Consider the following 15,952-nt stretch of genomic DNA (forward strand, 5'->3'; position numbering starts at 1 on the left):
ATCTGCATTAACTGTAATTCCTTAATTGAAATATTAGTTGACAGCAGCAAGGAGAAAGTTCATTACAGCAGTGTAGATTTTTCTAGGACCTCATACTGTCCCGACTCCAGTTTTGGCAAATAAAATGGGTGTCATTTATATTGCTTCATACTAAGAGCACTTTGAAAGCTGGCTTATCCAGACAAAAGATTTTCTTTCCTGTGAGGGCTGTTCTCCAGGGATACATTTTTATGCTTCTGTTCACAGCAGGAGTTTACAAAAAGTAGCAGTGACCAGGATATCTCAGTCCTCCAACTACTCAGACCTGCCACAACGTCCCCTAACACCACAACGGGGGCATAGAACTAGATCAGGCTGCTCTAGGGTTTACTTAGCTTCAGTCCCCCAAGCTGACCCACAATTCAGTTCTTGAGCCTTAATTTTTTTTAATTCCACAACCACAGGAAGCTTCCAAGTGACAGCATTTGAAGGTGACCCCCGCTTTCTTCTTGAATTCAGGTTCTCCTTTTCTTAGGGCACCAGCAGCAGCTGTGCCCAGATGCTCTATCGAATTGTTTCACACTTACCATCCTTTCACATGCTCCTAGCTTGCACCTTAACAGCAAGTCTTTCAGTGAGACAGGCGGCTTCTTCACCATCGTCTTTGGTGGCCTGATGACACTAACCAGAGTGCCTTGGGGCACCTCAGAGATCCCACAACACTTCACCAACATCTGACTATTTTTAGAGTTTACAGTGAGTTGGGACACCCACACAAACCCCTCATTATCCACCTGCACACACAGCCAGCAGCGCACACGACTGCCTTCCCAATATTGCACCCCACTAGGTAACAAAAAAAGTCTGCATTTTAGTACCATTTAGGAGCCGCGATACTTTGTGGAAGAAGTGGAAGAGGACAGCGCCGCTACCCTACCTTTCTCAAAGACCATTTCCCTGCTCAGGATGGTCCTGTTGTCTCTGGTCACCTCTCCCCTCACAGTGACCTGCGGCGGGCTGCCCGGCAGCAGAGCCACCCCGATGGTCATGCTTGCTCCAGGTCTGATGTTCCAGGGGACCATCACCAGGAACGTGGGTCTGGAATCACAGAACCATCAAGGTTGGAAAGCACCTCCACGATCACCTGCTCCAACCACCCCCCTACCACCAGCATCACCCTGTCCCTAAGCACCACGTCCAGCCTTTCCTTGAACATCCCCAGGGACGGCGACTCCACCACCTCCCCGGGCAACCCGTCCCAATGCATTTGGGTTGGAAAAACCAACCGGGCAGAGGGAGAAAGGGCGGGGAGCGCGGTGTAGCCCCCAGCCCTCCTCCCTCCCGAGCCGCAGCCCTGGGGGGGTGGGGAGCGATGCCCCCCGGGCACCCCCGGGGACCCCACCGCCGGCCGGCTCCCTGCCTGCCCCCCGGCCCCACGTACCCGGCCTCGGCGGAGCCGCAGAGGAGGAAGATGAGGAGGAGGAGGCGGCTCCGCGCCATGTCGCTCCGTCCGAGCTGCCCGGGAGGCGCCTGGCCGGGCGCGGAGGGCGGGGAGAGGCCGCCCGGCCCCGGCCTGACTCACGGCCCGGCGGCGGCGGCGGCAGCCGCAGGAGCGGCCCCAGGGGCGGTCCCGAGGCCGGCACCGGGGGGCTCGGCCCCGCCTGCAGCCCCCGCCCGGGCGGCGGCGGCTCCCCGGGGCTGGAGCCGGGGCTGCGGGGGCGCAGGGCTCGGGGGAGCCGGGGCTGGTGGGGCGCTGGGGGCTGCGCCCGCTGGCTGCAAAGTGAAGTCGGGTCTCAAGGCGCTGTCGGGCGCAGGAGAAGCTCGGGTGAGCTCCAGCTGCCGTGGGATGTTGTGATAACTGTGTGGGCTAGGCACGGCTCGCAGTGATTCATCTGCAGCCTCTCTGGCGTTTAGAGATTCAGAAGGAGCCGTCAGAAGTGCCGCCTGGCACTCCCCGTGTCACACGCACCGCACCTGTAGTCCCAGGGAGAAACCTCTCTTCGTGTTTTGTCCTTAGGGAAATCACACGTGAGCAGCAAACACCATGAGCACACGCACACGCCCCGCTCTAACAGTCTCTCAGGCGGCCATGCAGTCTTCCAACATCGCTCAGTTTGGTTTTCTTCGCTTCCACGGGTGCCGCCTCTGTAGGCCCCAGAGGGCTGGCGGCACTGCAAGCGTGGCTGGTGCCGGGGAGGTCGGCCCTGGCAGCTCCGCGCCTGGGAAAGCTGCGTGCCGAGGCAGGGTTTGGGAGATGTTTGCTCTTGTTGTTTGTCAGTCCTTAACTCGCTGCTCCTGAGAAACAGGCAGGGAAGAGGAACGGTCCCCGGCTCTGCCTTTCATGGGGATGGTGGAAACGTGCTTACGAGTAGGGCTGCATCCCGAGCACCGCAGCCTGCGGTGGTCAAGCCACCGCTAGCACACACGTTGCCAGTCTCTGGCACCAGGACCAGCCGTCACTCCACCATACCTGCCAACACTGGGTAGTTCTCTCAGTCTCCAAAAGAGGGTGGCCACATGGAAACATCCTTCCAAGGACAGCTCCACAGCAGTACGAGGGATTTTGCAGGAGAGCACTGGCTGGCCAGAGCACAACCGTGCCAAGGACAGCTTGAGGCTGAGACAATGAACTTCCAGTCCCAAGAACATTTGCTGGCACTGTTTGATTCATTAGTATGGATGTGGCCTGAAAGTCCATTAATGAAAACGCTTGCAAATGACACAGATTTTGCCCAGTTGTGCAACAGTATTGTGGAGCCACATTTTTTTCCCAAGGGCTAGTTATTTAAATATACTTTTTGCAAATGTATTTGATCTCTTATTCTACTAAAATAGTAATAAAGAAATCCTACAGTAGGAAGTAAGAGAATAAAAGGATTATTAACCTTACAACTTCATCTGTGCTGAATAAATTTAACTCCGTTAAGATATGGATAAACAGAAATTAAGTGCTTGATGCCATCCCGCAACAACAGTCAAGCTCCATTTCTTAAAGGTACTTCCAGGCACTCAGAGAGGCTAAATAAATACTGGACCATCCCACTACTTGGAGATCTCTGAAGCTCTGACTTCCCTGGACGTATCCCTTCAATCCCATCCTAATCCTACCTGGAGTTCCCTCTGGTGGAATCATGCCACACAGCCCCACCGAAGGCTATCAGCACAGTATGTAGATGGGTAAATAGGAAACTGTGGAGTATGAGCAGATACAAGATAAAATAAGGAGATTTTAAGCCACCTTCAGCCCTATAGAGAGTGTACGCTATAATTACAACACGTATCTCAGGCTTCCTCTGCACACACTCTCTCACTGACAACTGCAGAAAAAATAACAATGACTCCAGAGAAATTAGAAAATAAGCATACTTAGAGAGCATTGGGCTGAGCCAGTACCCTGTTCATGCTCAGTAAGTATTAAACTACATGTTCAGTCGGTCCTGACTTGTACTTCAGGTAAATGTAATTTATCACACAGCCTTACTGATTACAGGACTGTCCCATCCCCCTTCACTCTGTTAATCTGCTCGTTTCCATTTACGGCTGTGTACGCTAGGCTCTTGTTATGCAGTTACATGCCACTAATTAGTTTGATCTAGCTCAGACTGGTAACTCAAACAAAAACAAGCGGCACTTGAGTTTGCAATAAATTGGTCAAATTTAAACATAGGGATGCCTAGATTTGAAAAGCTTTTGCATACCCACTGGCTTCTGTGGTACAGTACAAAACATCCTCAGCTGAAAAAAAAAATCAGTCTGCTCAGAACAGGCAGACAAAAATTATTACTCTTATTAAATTGCTGGGATATCTGTCTTCAGCTAAACAAAATACCTTAGCCCAAATACACATCATTTTCGAGACCATGGAAGCAACCATTTGGCAATGTCTCGGGGCTAAATGAGGTTTTAAATGCCTGGCTCTGAGAAACACCTGGGAGAGTAATTTGTGCACAGAACTGGAAGCAGGGAACTGCACAGCAACTTATTGAGAGCACCATGTGAGGAAAAGCTGTTTTGGATCAGACTTCTGCATATTAGGAATAATTCTGAAAGCATATAACCTAGCATGAAAGGTCTTAATAACCTTCAACTGCTCCAAGCCAGTGAAGTGGATACTCTGGAGACACAATTTGGGAGGGTAAAACAGGTTGTCATTGTGTTCAGTATGCCAACCAGGAAAGCAAGCTGAAAAATCCTTCTCTGTTCATTTTCACGTTTTGGAATTAAGTAAACATTATGAGACTCAAGTTTTACTGATCTGTGATATGTCATCATAATGAAAATTTCACTTCTAACAACATTAATCTCTCTAATTTTGCTAATCTTTTGTGTTCCCTGACAAACAGAGCTTATAAATCTGCAAAACTCATCTATATCACTGGCTACATTCTCAGGCAGCTCACAATTATGCTGTTGTCTGCTCCTGTGCGATTTAGTTTAAATCTAACTTGAATATGCATATCAGTACAAGCTGAAATCACACCTTTGAGTTGTGGCCCAGGAATAAGCTAAGTAAAAATGTGTTTATGTAAGTACAGCAAACTGGAATGATTCCTGAATGGGTCTAGAAAGCAGCTTCTGCCTTGGTAAATAAGAAGGATCACAGCACCTACCAAACACTACAAATTGTGTGCAGGCTGTCTGGAAATAAACACATGCACAGCAAGGTCTGTTTTTCTCCAATATCACATGAAGAAAACAGTACTGTTTGGTAAAGGCAAAAACCTAACCGCTACAGTCCTTAAAATACTGGGGAATTACAGCAGCAAGGGCTTGAATGGTCAATGCCCCATCCTGGTTTTAGCATTAGCCAGTGAATTTGGCTGGTCAGACATACAGCTGGATTCAGCAGGCATTTTGGTGCAAACAAAGCATGTTTCCATGAAATGAGACAAATTCAAGGAAATCTGAAGGGCTCTGCTATGTGGAAATTTGAACTAGAAGATCACTATCATCTCTTCCAGCACAATATTTTATCTTTTCAAAAGCTTAGCCAGTTGCCTTATGCATCACTGAACTCAAGGCCTGAAATAGAGCTCATTTAGGTGATGGATAAATCTTTTAATTACTCTCAGTAGGCTTTGGATGAGGTCCTAAAAGAAACTGTGTTTCAGCGACTCACGGAACTAGTAAGGATGCAAAAGTCTGTTTTATCACTCACAGCAAGTGAGCAAAAATTATAATGAATACCACAAATAGGTAGGTGGAAGATCATTCCATGGTATTAGGAGGGCACATTCCTTGCTTAGATGTAAGCCTGAAGAATTTGCATTTGCTGGAAAGCACTGACAGGAGCATAGGATATAAAGCTCTCACAGAAGTGCTCAGTAATAACACTTCTGATGCAGGCTCTGATGATGGAATGTGTCAAAATGTTTTATGCTACGCTGACGAAGGGCGTGCCGTGCACTGAAACTTGCCCAGAGCTATCAGGGTGGAGTTTCATGAAAAACTGGTCTGCACTGCAATTAGTATCTTTATTCCTAGTACCTGAAGACATCTCTCTTGATAAATACTGACATTTGTAAATCCACTGCCAACTTGAACTGTTACTCCAGGCATAGAGGGTAGGATTCACCTGGTCAAATGTGGACTCTATTGTCTACAACTTGTTATTTAAATACAATGAATAGTCAATGGAGAGAAGTAGGCACTCTTCAGACCATGCTTATGTGACCCGTTATGATACCTACATTTGAATGAGAGACATTTAAAAGTGGCTTCTAAATTAACCAAGTGAATCCCATCCTACAAGTACCAGCTTCTGTTGAACGTCTAAAAAGGGAGTCAAGACAAGTAGTTGAAATACATCGTTACCTCCAGAATACATAACTATAACATAAGTGTCCTAACTGAGAATTCAATGAATCAAACATATATTATATAAATATTATATAATATAAATATGTAAGTTAATATAGATATTATTTTGTATAACCTTTGGATCAAGGCCTGTTTGAAGAGATCAGATTTTTTTTCTGTTTTTCAAAGATTGGTATGAGAACAAACAAGCAGAGAGAATGTCCAAATAGAAGAGAAGCTTCTTCATTGTTAATATAGCATAAAAAGATCCTATTCTCTTAGAATTATGTTTATATTTTCATGATATTTTTGTTATTAAAATGCTTGCATACATTTTAATCATACCCATCAAAAATGTGATCAAAGCTGTAAACATTGTATTATCGCATCATATTCAATCTGTGCTTTGAAATACGCCAAAAAAATAAAGCTCTGTCTTTTAGGAAATGCATCAGATGTATAAGGGTATGAGGGCTAAGACTTTATGAGGTTTTGAGAGATTCACTTTTAGAAATGAGATACAGAAAGATGGGGAATTAAAGAAGGAATGATAAAATTACACAATGGAAAATGTGGAAGTCTGATGAGCAAATCTACAAATGACTATTGACTGTTTGCTGCAAGACCTGTCACTGGAGCAAAGTAGCTGCTACTCTTGAAAAATAAAAGCTTAATCCTTCTTCCAGCATTTTCTTCAAAGTTAAACTTCTCCAAGCCAAATTGCTGAGTACCAAAATACCAAAGGGAATTTGCTACACAGTAACTATTAGCAGGGAACATTTTAAATCTGCAGCACAGTACAGCTTCTACTGGGGTACATTAGACCGCACTATCTGAATTATTTGTGCTGAGGTTTAATAAACCTTGGAAAATACAGAAGGTTCCGGGTGCCTGAAAAAAAAAAAAAATAACATTGTAACAATGCTAGCATAAAAAAGGAGCTCTAAAAAATTCAAATAATAACAATTACTAAATTTCAATAATAAGCCATGTTTGGGATATATCTCCCTTTCAAACAAAAACTCTGAGAATCATGTCAAAACTGTTGATGCACAAAATAGACTATAGATTGTCTGTTTGAGGTGAGCCAGCCACCAGCATGGAGCTAGCAGTGGGACAGAGTGCTTTTATGATGTTTTCCTGTATTCCTTCTCTAGACTTTACCTAGAGAACATTTGAATCTCCAGGGGAAAAAGAAAAAAAAAAAAAAAAAAAAAGAGTTGGAGAAAGCTGAGAGCTATTCTAAGCATCAGTCTGCTCGCTGCCATTCCCCTGAGCCATCCCCCGGCAGCCAGAACAAGATTAATTTCTGGACACGCTTTTTTTAGCCATGGATCCAGTGCAGGAATGAACGGGCTCTCCACTGGACTGTTTCACGACACGTAGGAGTTTGCCTACAGCAAAAATAGTCCTCAGTTACCTGCTCCCTGCCCTTACAGCCCTTTTGAGCTGACTGAGTAGTGCATAAGGACCATAATGGAAGTAAAATGAGGACCTTGTCCTCTGTTTTTCGCAGAACAGTTCTTGGCAGTTGGTGGATGTTAGTGAACGACAATGGACTACAAGGAAATGAGCCTTCTTCTTGTTCCTGACGTGCTGAAGGACCTCCATTGTGCAAGGAGTTGTGGTATCTGTAACAGGCTGAATTTTCAGATTTCCTTTGGAGGTCTCCCAAAAGTAGACTCTTGGCATCACAGAAATCAATGGCACTGAAATCATCCCCTTCAGCAGGGTCAGGATTAACCCAGAATTTTATTCTCCCTAGCACACAGATCTCTGTAATTTTGATACAAAGAACTGAGTTTGCATTGTTTGCATTGTTTGCATTTAGCCCCTTACCTCTGACTGATGTGCTGTATCTTACCTGATATGATAAGCAGAACAGGTTTTAGGAAGCAGGTTCACACAATGCCTTTTTATTGCAAGGCAGTAGTTACACCTTCATTTTTCTCTGTCTGTTCAACCCTACAGTAGGGACATGCAAAAACCTGCACAAACACGCTGTTTCAATGAAAGTGAAAGAAATTACAAACTTTTACAAATGATGCCAGGTTGCCCACAGAACTCTGTTTTCCCAGGGCAGTATTTTTTTACAGCTGTATGCAATGAAATCACATTTACCAAGATGCATTAATCATTTTGACTTAGCCACCCTTATTCCCTTTGCTTTTTGAGTGTTTTTAAAAGGCCTGTGTCACCCCCACTCTCTTTGTGGTAAATACTGCTGAAATGGCCAAGAAAAATTCATTTTTTTATTAAGCAATTTAGCGTACATTAACACTGATGCACTTTAAAGAAGGAAATAACTCCCTGAGGATTCAATTATCCTGAACTATAGCCTACAATTAAATTGTAAATTTAAATTAGAGCTCTTAAAAAAGGAATTTCTAAAACCAGTGTTTCCACAATGTCATAGAGTAGTATATCACTGCTTTCTGGAATGCATCCATTCATACATTATAGCTTGACTTTTAGTTAAGTACAGAAAAACTGTCATTTTTAATGAACGTGTCGTTCTGTATTAACTATTTACTACATTCATACACCCAGAAAAAAGAAGGGATGTTAGTGCAGCAGCTTGTTTTGTAGACCACTGCATATTCTTGTAGGCGGAGGCAGCTTCTCTTTAAAAGCAGACTGACCTCAAAGCAACTCATAGTGTAGACAAACCTCATTCCCCACATTTAACACAAAAGTAATTCAAGGTGTGGAGGCAATGCCCTAAACCACCCCACTAAAGAGATGCATAGTTTAACTCATCAGAAAGAAGACTGAAAGGGGCCTTCATGACACTTTAATGGGAATAAAATATATCGGGTATTCTCTATGGGAGAAAAGTTTAAAAAGAACTGGTGTTCAAAAGTTAAAGTCAATCAAATGCGAGTTAGATATGAGGCTCAGAGGTGAATTTGCTTCCTCAGCACACCACCAAGGAAAGTGGTGGCTTCTGCTTCTTTCTATGTCTTCCCATCAAACCTGAATGCCTTTCTGAAAGCTTAAACCAAGTAAGTAGGCTGAGCAGAGGTGTAACTCATTGAAATTCTGTATTTCACCATACACAGAAGATTGGGCTACGTGATCTCCAAGAAGTATAACAAAAAATCCATGAGGTTGCTCTTAAGCCAAGAGGCCAAAACTATACACAAAAAAACAAGAACATATCCCAGAAACGATAGAAGGGCTGCTCCCAAAGAAGTTAAATAGAATTGACAAGAGGGAAAGAAAAGCACCTAACATTGGTGGAGGCTATACTATTTCAGTCCTGGTTTTCTCCATCTCAGCATTTCCAGAAAAGGTCAACACCAGAAAAAAAAAAAAAAAAAAAAAAAAAGACAGAATTAGAAGTAGTTGTTAAAAATGAAAAGTTTTCTAGGACATGATCACATGGTCTCTTGCACACAGCCGTTTTTAATTTTTTTTTTCTAAAAATGAAAAACAAACTTTCTCACTGGAAACTGGTCAACAGCTAAAACTGTGTCTGTGTTTAAGTTTGTCTTTTTCTTTTTCCTTCCTTTTAATCAAATGGCAACCTCTTTTTGAGGAGAAAAAAAATATCCTTTCTAACCCACTCCACCATGGCATCAAGAAGCAATAGTTATTTGGAGTAGAGGTAGGTAGACAGTAAGTGTGTAGGTAAATCCTCTTAGAAGGGCAGCCTGTTTTAGATGGCATCCATTTGACAATCCCAAAACCTCACGTTACAGGAGTTGTCTCTTACAGAACCAGTTTCTGTAGTGACTAAAACGGCTCCTATAGCCAGAAGTGATTAAAAAATGATTTTTCAAAAACTACACTCCAACCGTTTATAAAACGTTTAGTTTAGACAAAGGTAAATACTGGTTGCCTCCCCCTGAGGACTAACTCACCGCATACTGCCTCCAGGAAAGGAGGGAGGGCCGGGAGTCCAATCTGGGTGATTAAGGACTTAAGCAAAGGTTTCATGTTTCAGGTCACCAAATAAGCCAACAACTAAATAAACTTAGCCCTGCAGAAATGCCACCATAGGAAATCCATTCACGCTGTTCAAAAAGCAACTGTTTGTTCAATTGCCAACCACCCAAAGCGGCAGGCATGTTTATTTAAATGATGAGGGTGTGGACCCGAGAGCTACATCTTTCCAAATCCTACTGCAGCAACAGGAACGCTTGGCAATTGCTGTAATACGTCTGAAATGTATACTATATTGGGCAGCTTTCTAAGGCCTCCTGGCCATGCCTTCAGGCTAAAGATTCAGCCTGTGATTTTTCTGACCACTAAGAGCAGTTCAGGGAGATTCTTTTCTCCTCATTTTGTTCCTTAGCAGTAGTTTACTTCAGATATTTCGAACAAACCAAGCCACCCATAGTTAAAACATCTAGTGTGCATGGTGTTTTTTCTTCCTGAAAGGGGTCACAGAGAAGGCTCAGGGTGGAAGGCAGCTTGGGATGTCCCCGGATCTGACTCCTGCTCAAAGCAGGGTAAGCAGGCAAGGTTAGTTGGGGCTTTATCCACAGGGACAGAGGCAACCAGACCTGCTGGCGAGATGATACAGAGCTCAAGAGATTGGAATTATATTCTTTACTACATCTACAGTTATTACAATTTTTCAGCTTCACTTTACCTTTGTATAACTGCAAGGCTCATATATTTTCATCTTAATTAAAAACATGCAAATAATAACCAGGTTGTTACAGTAACTTTTATTGCCTTTGTTTCCCCTTGTATATGAAGCAGACGCATTGACAGAAGGACAAACAGCTTTTCTGCACCGCATAATAAAATCAACATGGGAATTAGTGGTGAGGAAACAGAGTCCATCTACATACCATGATATCACCATTTTGGCTCTCTCAGTAAAGCATGGCAGAAATTTACACCCAGCATGCCTGAAGTAGATTGACTAACAGCAAGCAGTTAATCCCGTAGCAGGAGTATGTGTTTGTCAGGCTTCATGGGGTGATCTCCAGCTCTTCCCAACAACAATGTGATCCCAGGATGCCATAAGCCACTTCTGAGGGGCAGCTCCCAGGGGAGAGCCTTAAATACAGCTCTACGCTTCCTAAAATGTAAAACTAAAACTAATAAATAAATAAAAATAAAAATAAAAATAAAAATAAAAATAAAAATAAAAATAATAATAATAATAATTAAAAAAATGAGAACACAAATGCATGGTGCAAAGTAGACCTCTGAGCAGAGCTTGAGTAGAGCCATGGCACGGCCACCTGTGGTGTTGCAAGGGACAAATGACCCATCTGCTGGGATACACGGCGTGTGTTGCACACTAGCAAGAGCCCAGAGTGAGCAGGTATAAAGGGTTATGTGATCGATCTGACCTAAATTCAACATGTACATGCACAGCTTGTCCCATGGGTGATCCCAAGCAATGCAGATGTGACGACACCAAGTCAAGCCAGGGCTTACTCCCTGATGTGGGTCACAAAGAAAGTATTGATAAACTTTGCATCAACCTTAAAAAAGTCTGGCCCTTGAGGCTTGATGTCCCCCAGCAATTAGAAGGAGAAATACTTGTAGGTATTTAAAAGACATACAGAGGTTATGAAAGACTGCCATGGAGCCAACTGGCAGGGCAGAAAGGACAAGGGCTTTGTGACTGAGACCCCTGAGACCCCGAGAGACCCCATAGACCTGTGACCATTCCTGCTCAGCTTTTTGGCAGTTAATTGAATGAGAGCCACCACCTTTTCTTTCTTTCCTTTATTTTTTATTTATTTTATATTTTTTTGAATAGTCCTATTGTATTTTAGGCAAAGCTTTTACATACATCTTATTTACATTATGTACATCCCCCAGGTGTAAATATATTCAAAAAAAAAAAAAAAAAAAAGATGATTCTTCTATTAAAATATTATAATTGCCATCAATTTAGGAGCACAGCATGACAAATTGGAGGCATAATTTTGAGCTACATTGTAATAAATTTCTAAAAGAAAAAGTCATCACATCTACTCTTTCAAAATTCAACATTTTTCAAAACAATATTGGAGAAGTGTCTTTATTGTTGCAACGTTTGTTTCTTCTTGCCAGGCACCGCTAGATACCAAACATCTTCTGAGAACCTTCAGACTTACTTCTGTCCTCCTTAGAAAACTGCTAGCAAACACTAGCAAAGTCAGACAGGGGTCCTGCACTATTACACACATTTTCAAGTTTCCTAGATCTACTGTTATGCAAGAGACTATCGGTTATTAAATACCTAATTCACAGGCTCTCCCTTATCTGGCATACTGTGTTCCTAGAGCACAAAAAGCACATACCCCTGTCCTGTGTAACAGGCTCCAACCAGCTTTCTGAAATCTCTGCAAAAATTATCTACTTAGTTATGGACAAGATAAATGTATTTTTCAGGATTTCTCACTGATTAATTACAGATTTACAGATCTGAGGGAGTATTTTATGAATTAGGGTTAAATCACAGTATCCTAGAATCACAGAATATTCCGAGTTGGAAGGGACCCATAAGGATCATCAAGTCCAGCTCCTGGCACCACATAGGTCTATCCAAAAATTCAGACCATGCAAGTTCCTATTACAAACCAGCACTTCTTAGATTAAGCTGAGTTTCTTCTTCACTGGAAATATTTTATTCATTGGCTTTTATTACAGAGTCCATGTTCAAAGAAAGAGTTAGAAAACATGTAAGTGGTAGCTGCAGCATGTTCTTGAGCACTTGTTGCCTTTGGCAAATCTGGCTACCAATCAAGTTCCCAGCAAGCTTTCCCACCAAGAACAGGACAAAACTGTGCTGAGATAACATGAGACAACAATATCTTTTATCCTCATCATTCATTTCATGTCAGGATAATTCTGATTAATTTTGTTGTGTCACAGAGCTGGATAGCATCAATACTGCGGTATTATAATGTGCCACGTCACAGGGTGGTAACCTGAAAAAAACATTTTAGCCTGGCATTGGGCAGGTACAAAAGCATGGTTTCACAAAACAGAACCACACAGCTCAAAGCATAAGTCCAACATTTATGTGCACCTCTGCAATTTATAAGATGCACCCTCAAATCTGTAAATCCCTAGTATTTCCGCATTTGACTCTCCACTGGTAAAATGCCTTAAAGCCCAACATTTCTATGACTAGGCAGGCACATAATGAGGGATAAGTCTTCACAAAGGATTCAGAGAGTAAGATTTGCTCTCAGGGCATGCTGAGTCTAAGACCATACAGGCATACCCCTTTCTGTAGCACAGTTCAGCTGTGAAACTCCTTGCCACGGGACATACGCATGGGTTCAAAAAAGGACCATGTAAACTCATGAAAGACAAATCTGTCAAGGGCTGTTGCATACAGAGGTGCCACTTCCAGCTCAGGAAGTCACCAATCAGTGTATTCAAGCATGCAGAAACTGCTCAGAGGATGTATCACCCTATATTTGCTCTGTACATGTCCTTCTCCTAGCACTCACTATTGAATCATAGAATCATAGAATATCCTGAGTTGGAAGGGACCCATAAGGATCATTGAGTCCAACTCCTGGCACTTGGTCTACCCAAAAATTCAGACCAAAAATTGACCAATGTAAGAGAGAGGATACTCAGGGAAATAGACATTGGTCTGGCACACTAAAAATTTTCTTATGTTTTTATAAGCCCACTGACAAAAGAATTGTTCTCCTTAGTGAGCTCCCACATATACCTGAGTATTCCCTATATCCACAGCCAAGCATTTAAAGCCACTAACCCAGCAAACACAGAACATGTCCACAGGGCAGAGGGGCAGAGCTGACAGGGAACCTGTTCCTTTCCCTAAGGGCATTCATGGCTTCTGTATATGAGGGAACAACTGCAGTTAAAAATAAAGAAGATTCCACAAAGCCCCCGTGTATTATCTTGCCTGAGGTTCAGCATTCACTTCAGAGCTAGAACTAAATGCCACTGATGGAGGAGAACTATGAATCCTCGTTTCCACGTACAGATGAGTGTCCTGAACACAGGCCAGCTGTTTAATAGGAAATGTCCAACATCACTGCCACTCACATTTCTGCTGGGAAGAATACCCCTAAGTATTACCTCTAAGTAATACCTCCAAGTCTCAACAGCCGGATTGCCTATGCTTCCTACCTGTGCTTAACTGGCAACACTAAAATTTAAGGTATGCAAAGCAGAATTCACTTCTCTGAATCTAGTCCTACACTGCCCCACAACCCAGAGGAGTACTCTGTAGAGGATGCAATATGTGCATCCTTCCTTCCAACGGAAAGCACTGCTGATGACTTATGGAAAGTCCCAAGCTTTCTGCAGCTATGGCCAATGCCCAAAATTAAACTGCATGGCTTGCCTCTGCTGGCAAATGACAAGAAGAGTGGGCAGGATGAACATCTCTCCTCCCAATAGAAACCCCCAGGCAAGAACAGCCATGGTGACAGGGAGCATTTGCAGCAGACAGAATACTTCCAGACAGATGAAAACACGTTGTACTGCCAGAGTCACATAAAACAATTCTGATTTGGTCAGCATCATCTTATGCATGATTTAGCAATGATTTTGTATTCAGCTTTATAGTAGAAGGACTGCACAGCTCAAGGCATCCTAATTCTTTTCCTTTTTGACTGATTGTAACCTTTCTTGTGGGAAACCTATGGAATTTTTTGCCTGTGTGCATATGCATCTCTACTTTTTTTTTTTTTTGTATGTGTGTTTGTGTCCAAGTGGTCTGATACCTTAATATTCTTGCATTTTGTAAATTTCTGGCTAAAAAACATAAATATTCTTGTTAGGTATTTAGAACATAATAATATTTTATACGGTACTGAGTATAAGGAGATTTAGACAAGTTTTAAAGAAGGTATTTCAATCTTTAGTCTGCATGAGACAGAAGACTGAACTCTGCTTATGTCACTTCCAGTTACCTAAGAATAACCTGTTGATTATTATAGTGTGAGTACAAACTGTAGTTCTCTGCTCCTTTCTTCTACTTGTCTTGAAAAATGACTTCAGAAGTCAGATTCTTTAAATAAGTAAATAGGGGTGTATTGCAATATTAATAACAAAATACCAATAAAAGATGCATGAACCCAGAAACAGATAACTTCTTAATTATTTCCTGTAACCTGACAGAATAGTCAGACGTTATCTTGCTCTGTGAGGAAATGCTGCAACTTAGGTTATCACTACTGATGCATTTTCCCAGGTCTTTTTCCCATCTTCCATCTTCCAAGCAACCCACAACAAGTACAGTATTTACTACAGATGGTGTTAAACAGCTTAAAACAAGAAATAAAACAAAACTGCCCACTTCCTATGTTAGCACAGCCCTAGCATGCCTGCACTGCTAAACGAGTGTGAGCGCTGGCCCTAAGGAGCCATGGCACGGGCTGAGTTCCTTTCCCCAGCCGCACTTCAGAGAAAAGGGAGCCATCTGCTGCTCAATATGAGATAGGTTGCAGCGTGTCTTTTTAGCTTAATTATGTGAAACGTCACGGTGGGATTCAGCAAAGGAAGTGAAAACCTTTGTTGTTCTCCTTCCTCACACTATGGGACCAGACGGCGCAGGAAGCAGGTGCTGAGTGCTGCTGTTCCCCATGTCAGCCTGGTGCAGGGCACAGCTGCATCCAGCATCCCAAGGAACCAGGGCACAAGTGGTTAAATACAAATAGCAGTCCTTTACAAAAATAAAAAGAAATAAAATCAGAAAATACCACAAATCCTTCACATCAGGGCTGCATCATGAGTATGACACAGGGCCTGGCAGAGCAGAACACAAGGAACAAGCAGCATTGTAGCCCAGTAGGCTAGGCACAAGCAAACCACACGTTTATGTACAGCTATCCATAAAGTCATCCTCCAGAGGGTAAGGAGTGATGCACTTACCTGCTGTGACAAAGGGCAGTGCTCCTCACACACTCCTAAATCGGTATTTATGGGTGTCATTTTTTTGACTCTGTGGCTGCAGCCTTGCAGTCAAGCTGCTTGTGGTGCAGTGTCGTGAAGCGAGGAATATTCGCCAGTGAGTCAGCAAGACCTGAGAAGGAGGCAGCAGGGCAGAGAAATTCCTGTTCCTTGCTACTGCAGGGTTTTTTGGTATTATCTTGTACCAAGGGTGTAAGTAGATTTAAGATACACCTTGCCTTGGTGAGAAGAAATAAGAGAGGTAAAAAAGAGGAAGCTTAAGAAAAGCTTTGTTGACTGTTCCAGACCCTGAAGTCCTGTGTTTGCCTTCTGT

General features: G+C 42.9%; 1 protein-coding gene across 2 annotated transcripts in view; it reads right to left on the reverse strand.

The window, feature by feature from the left end:
• CD109 (CD109 molecule) overlaps window positions 1-15,683 on the reverse strand; it is a 90,744-nt gene extending 75,061 nt beyond the window's left edge. Inside the window, exons 1-2 of one of the 2 annotated variants that reach the window (XM_032185348.1) lie at window positions 15,601-15,683; window positions 917-1,077 (exon numbers count right to left, since the gene is read on the reverse strand). In XM_032185348.1, the coding sequence (XP_032041239.1) occupies window positions 917-1,061 (145 nt within the window). In that variant the 5' untranslated portion in view covers window positions 1,062-1,077; window positions 15,601-15,683. Of the gene's footprint in view, window positions 1-916; window positions 1,078-1,420; window positions 1,490-15,600 lie in introns of those variants that run through there. The other variant, XM_032185347.1, reaches the window with a different exon arrangement.
• Window positions 15,684-15,952: the final 269 nt, after the last annotated feature.

The sequence above is a fragment of the Aythya fuligula genome, chromosome 3 (genome assembly GCF_009819795.1).
Source record: "Aythya fuligula isolate bAytFul2 chromosome 3, bAytFul2.pri, whole genome shotgun sequence".
Classification (NCBI taxonomy): domain Eukaryota; kingdom Metazoa; phylum Chordata; class Aves; order Anseriformes; family Anatidae; genus Aythya; species Aythya fuligula.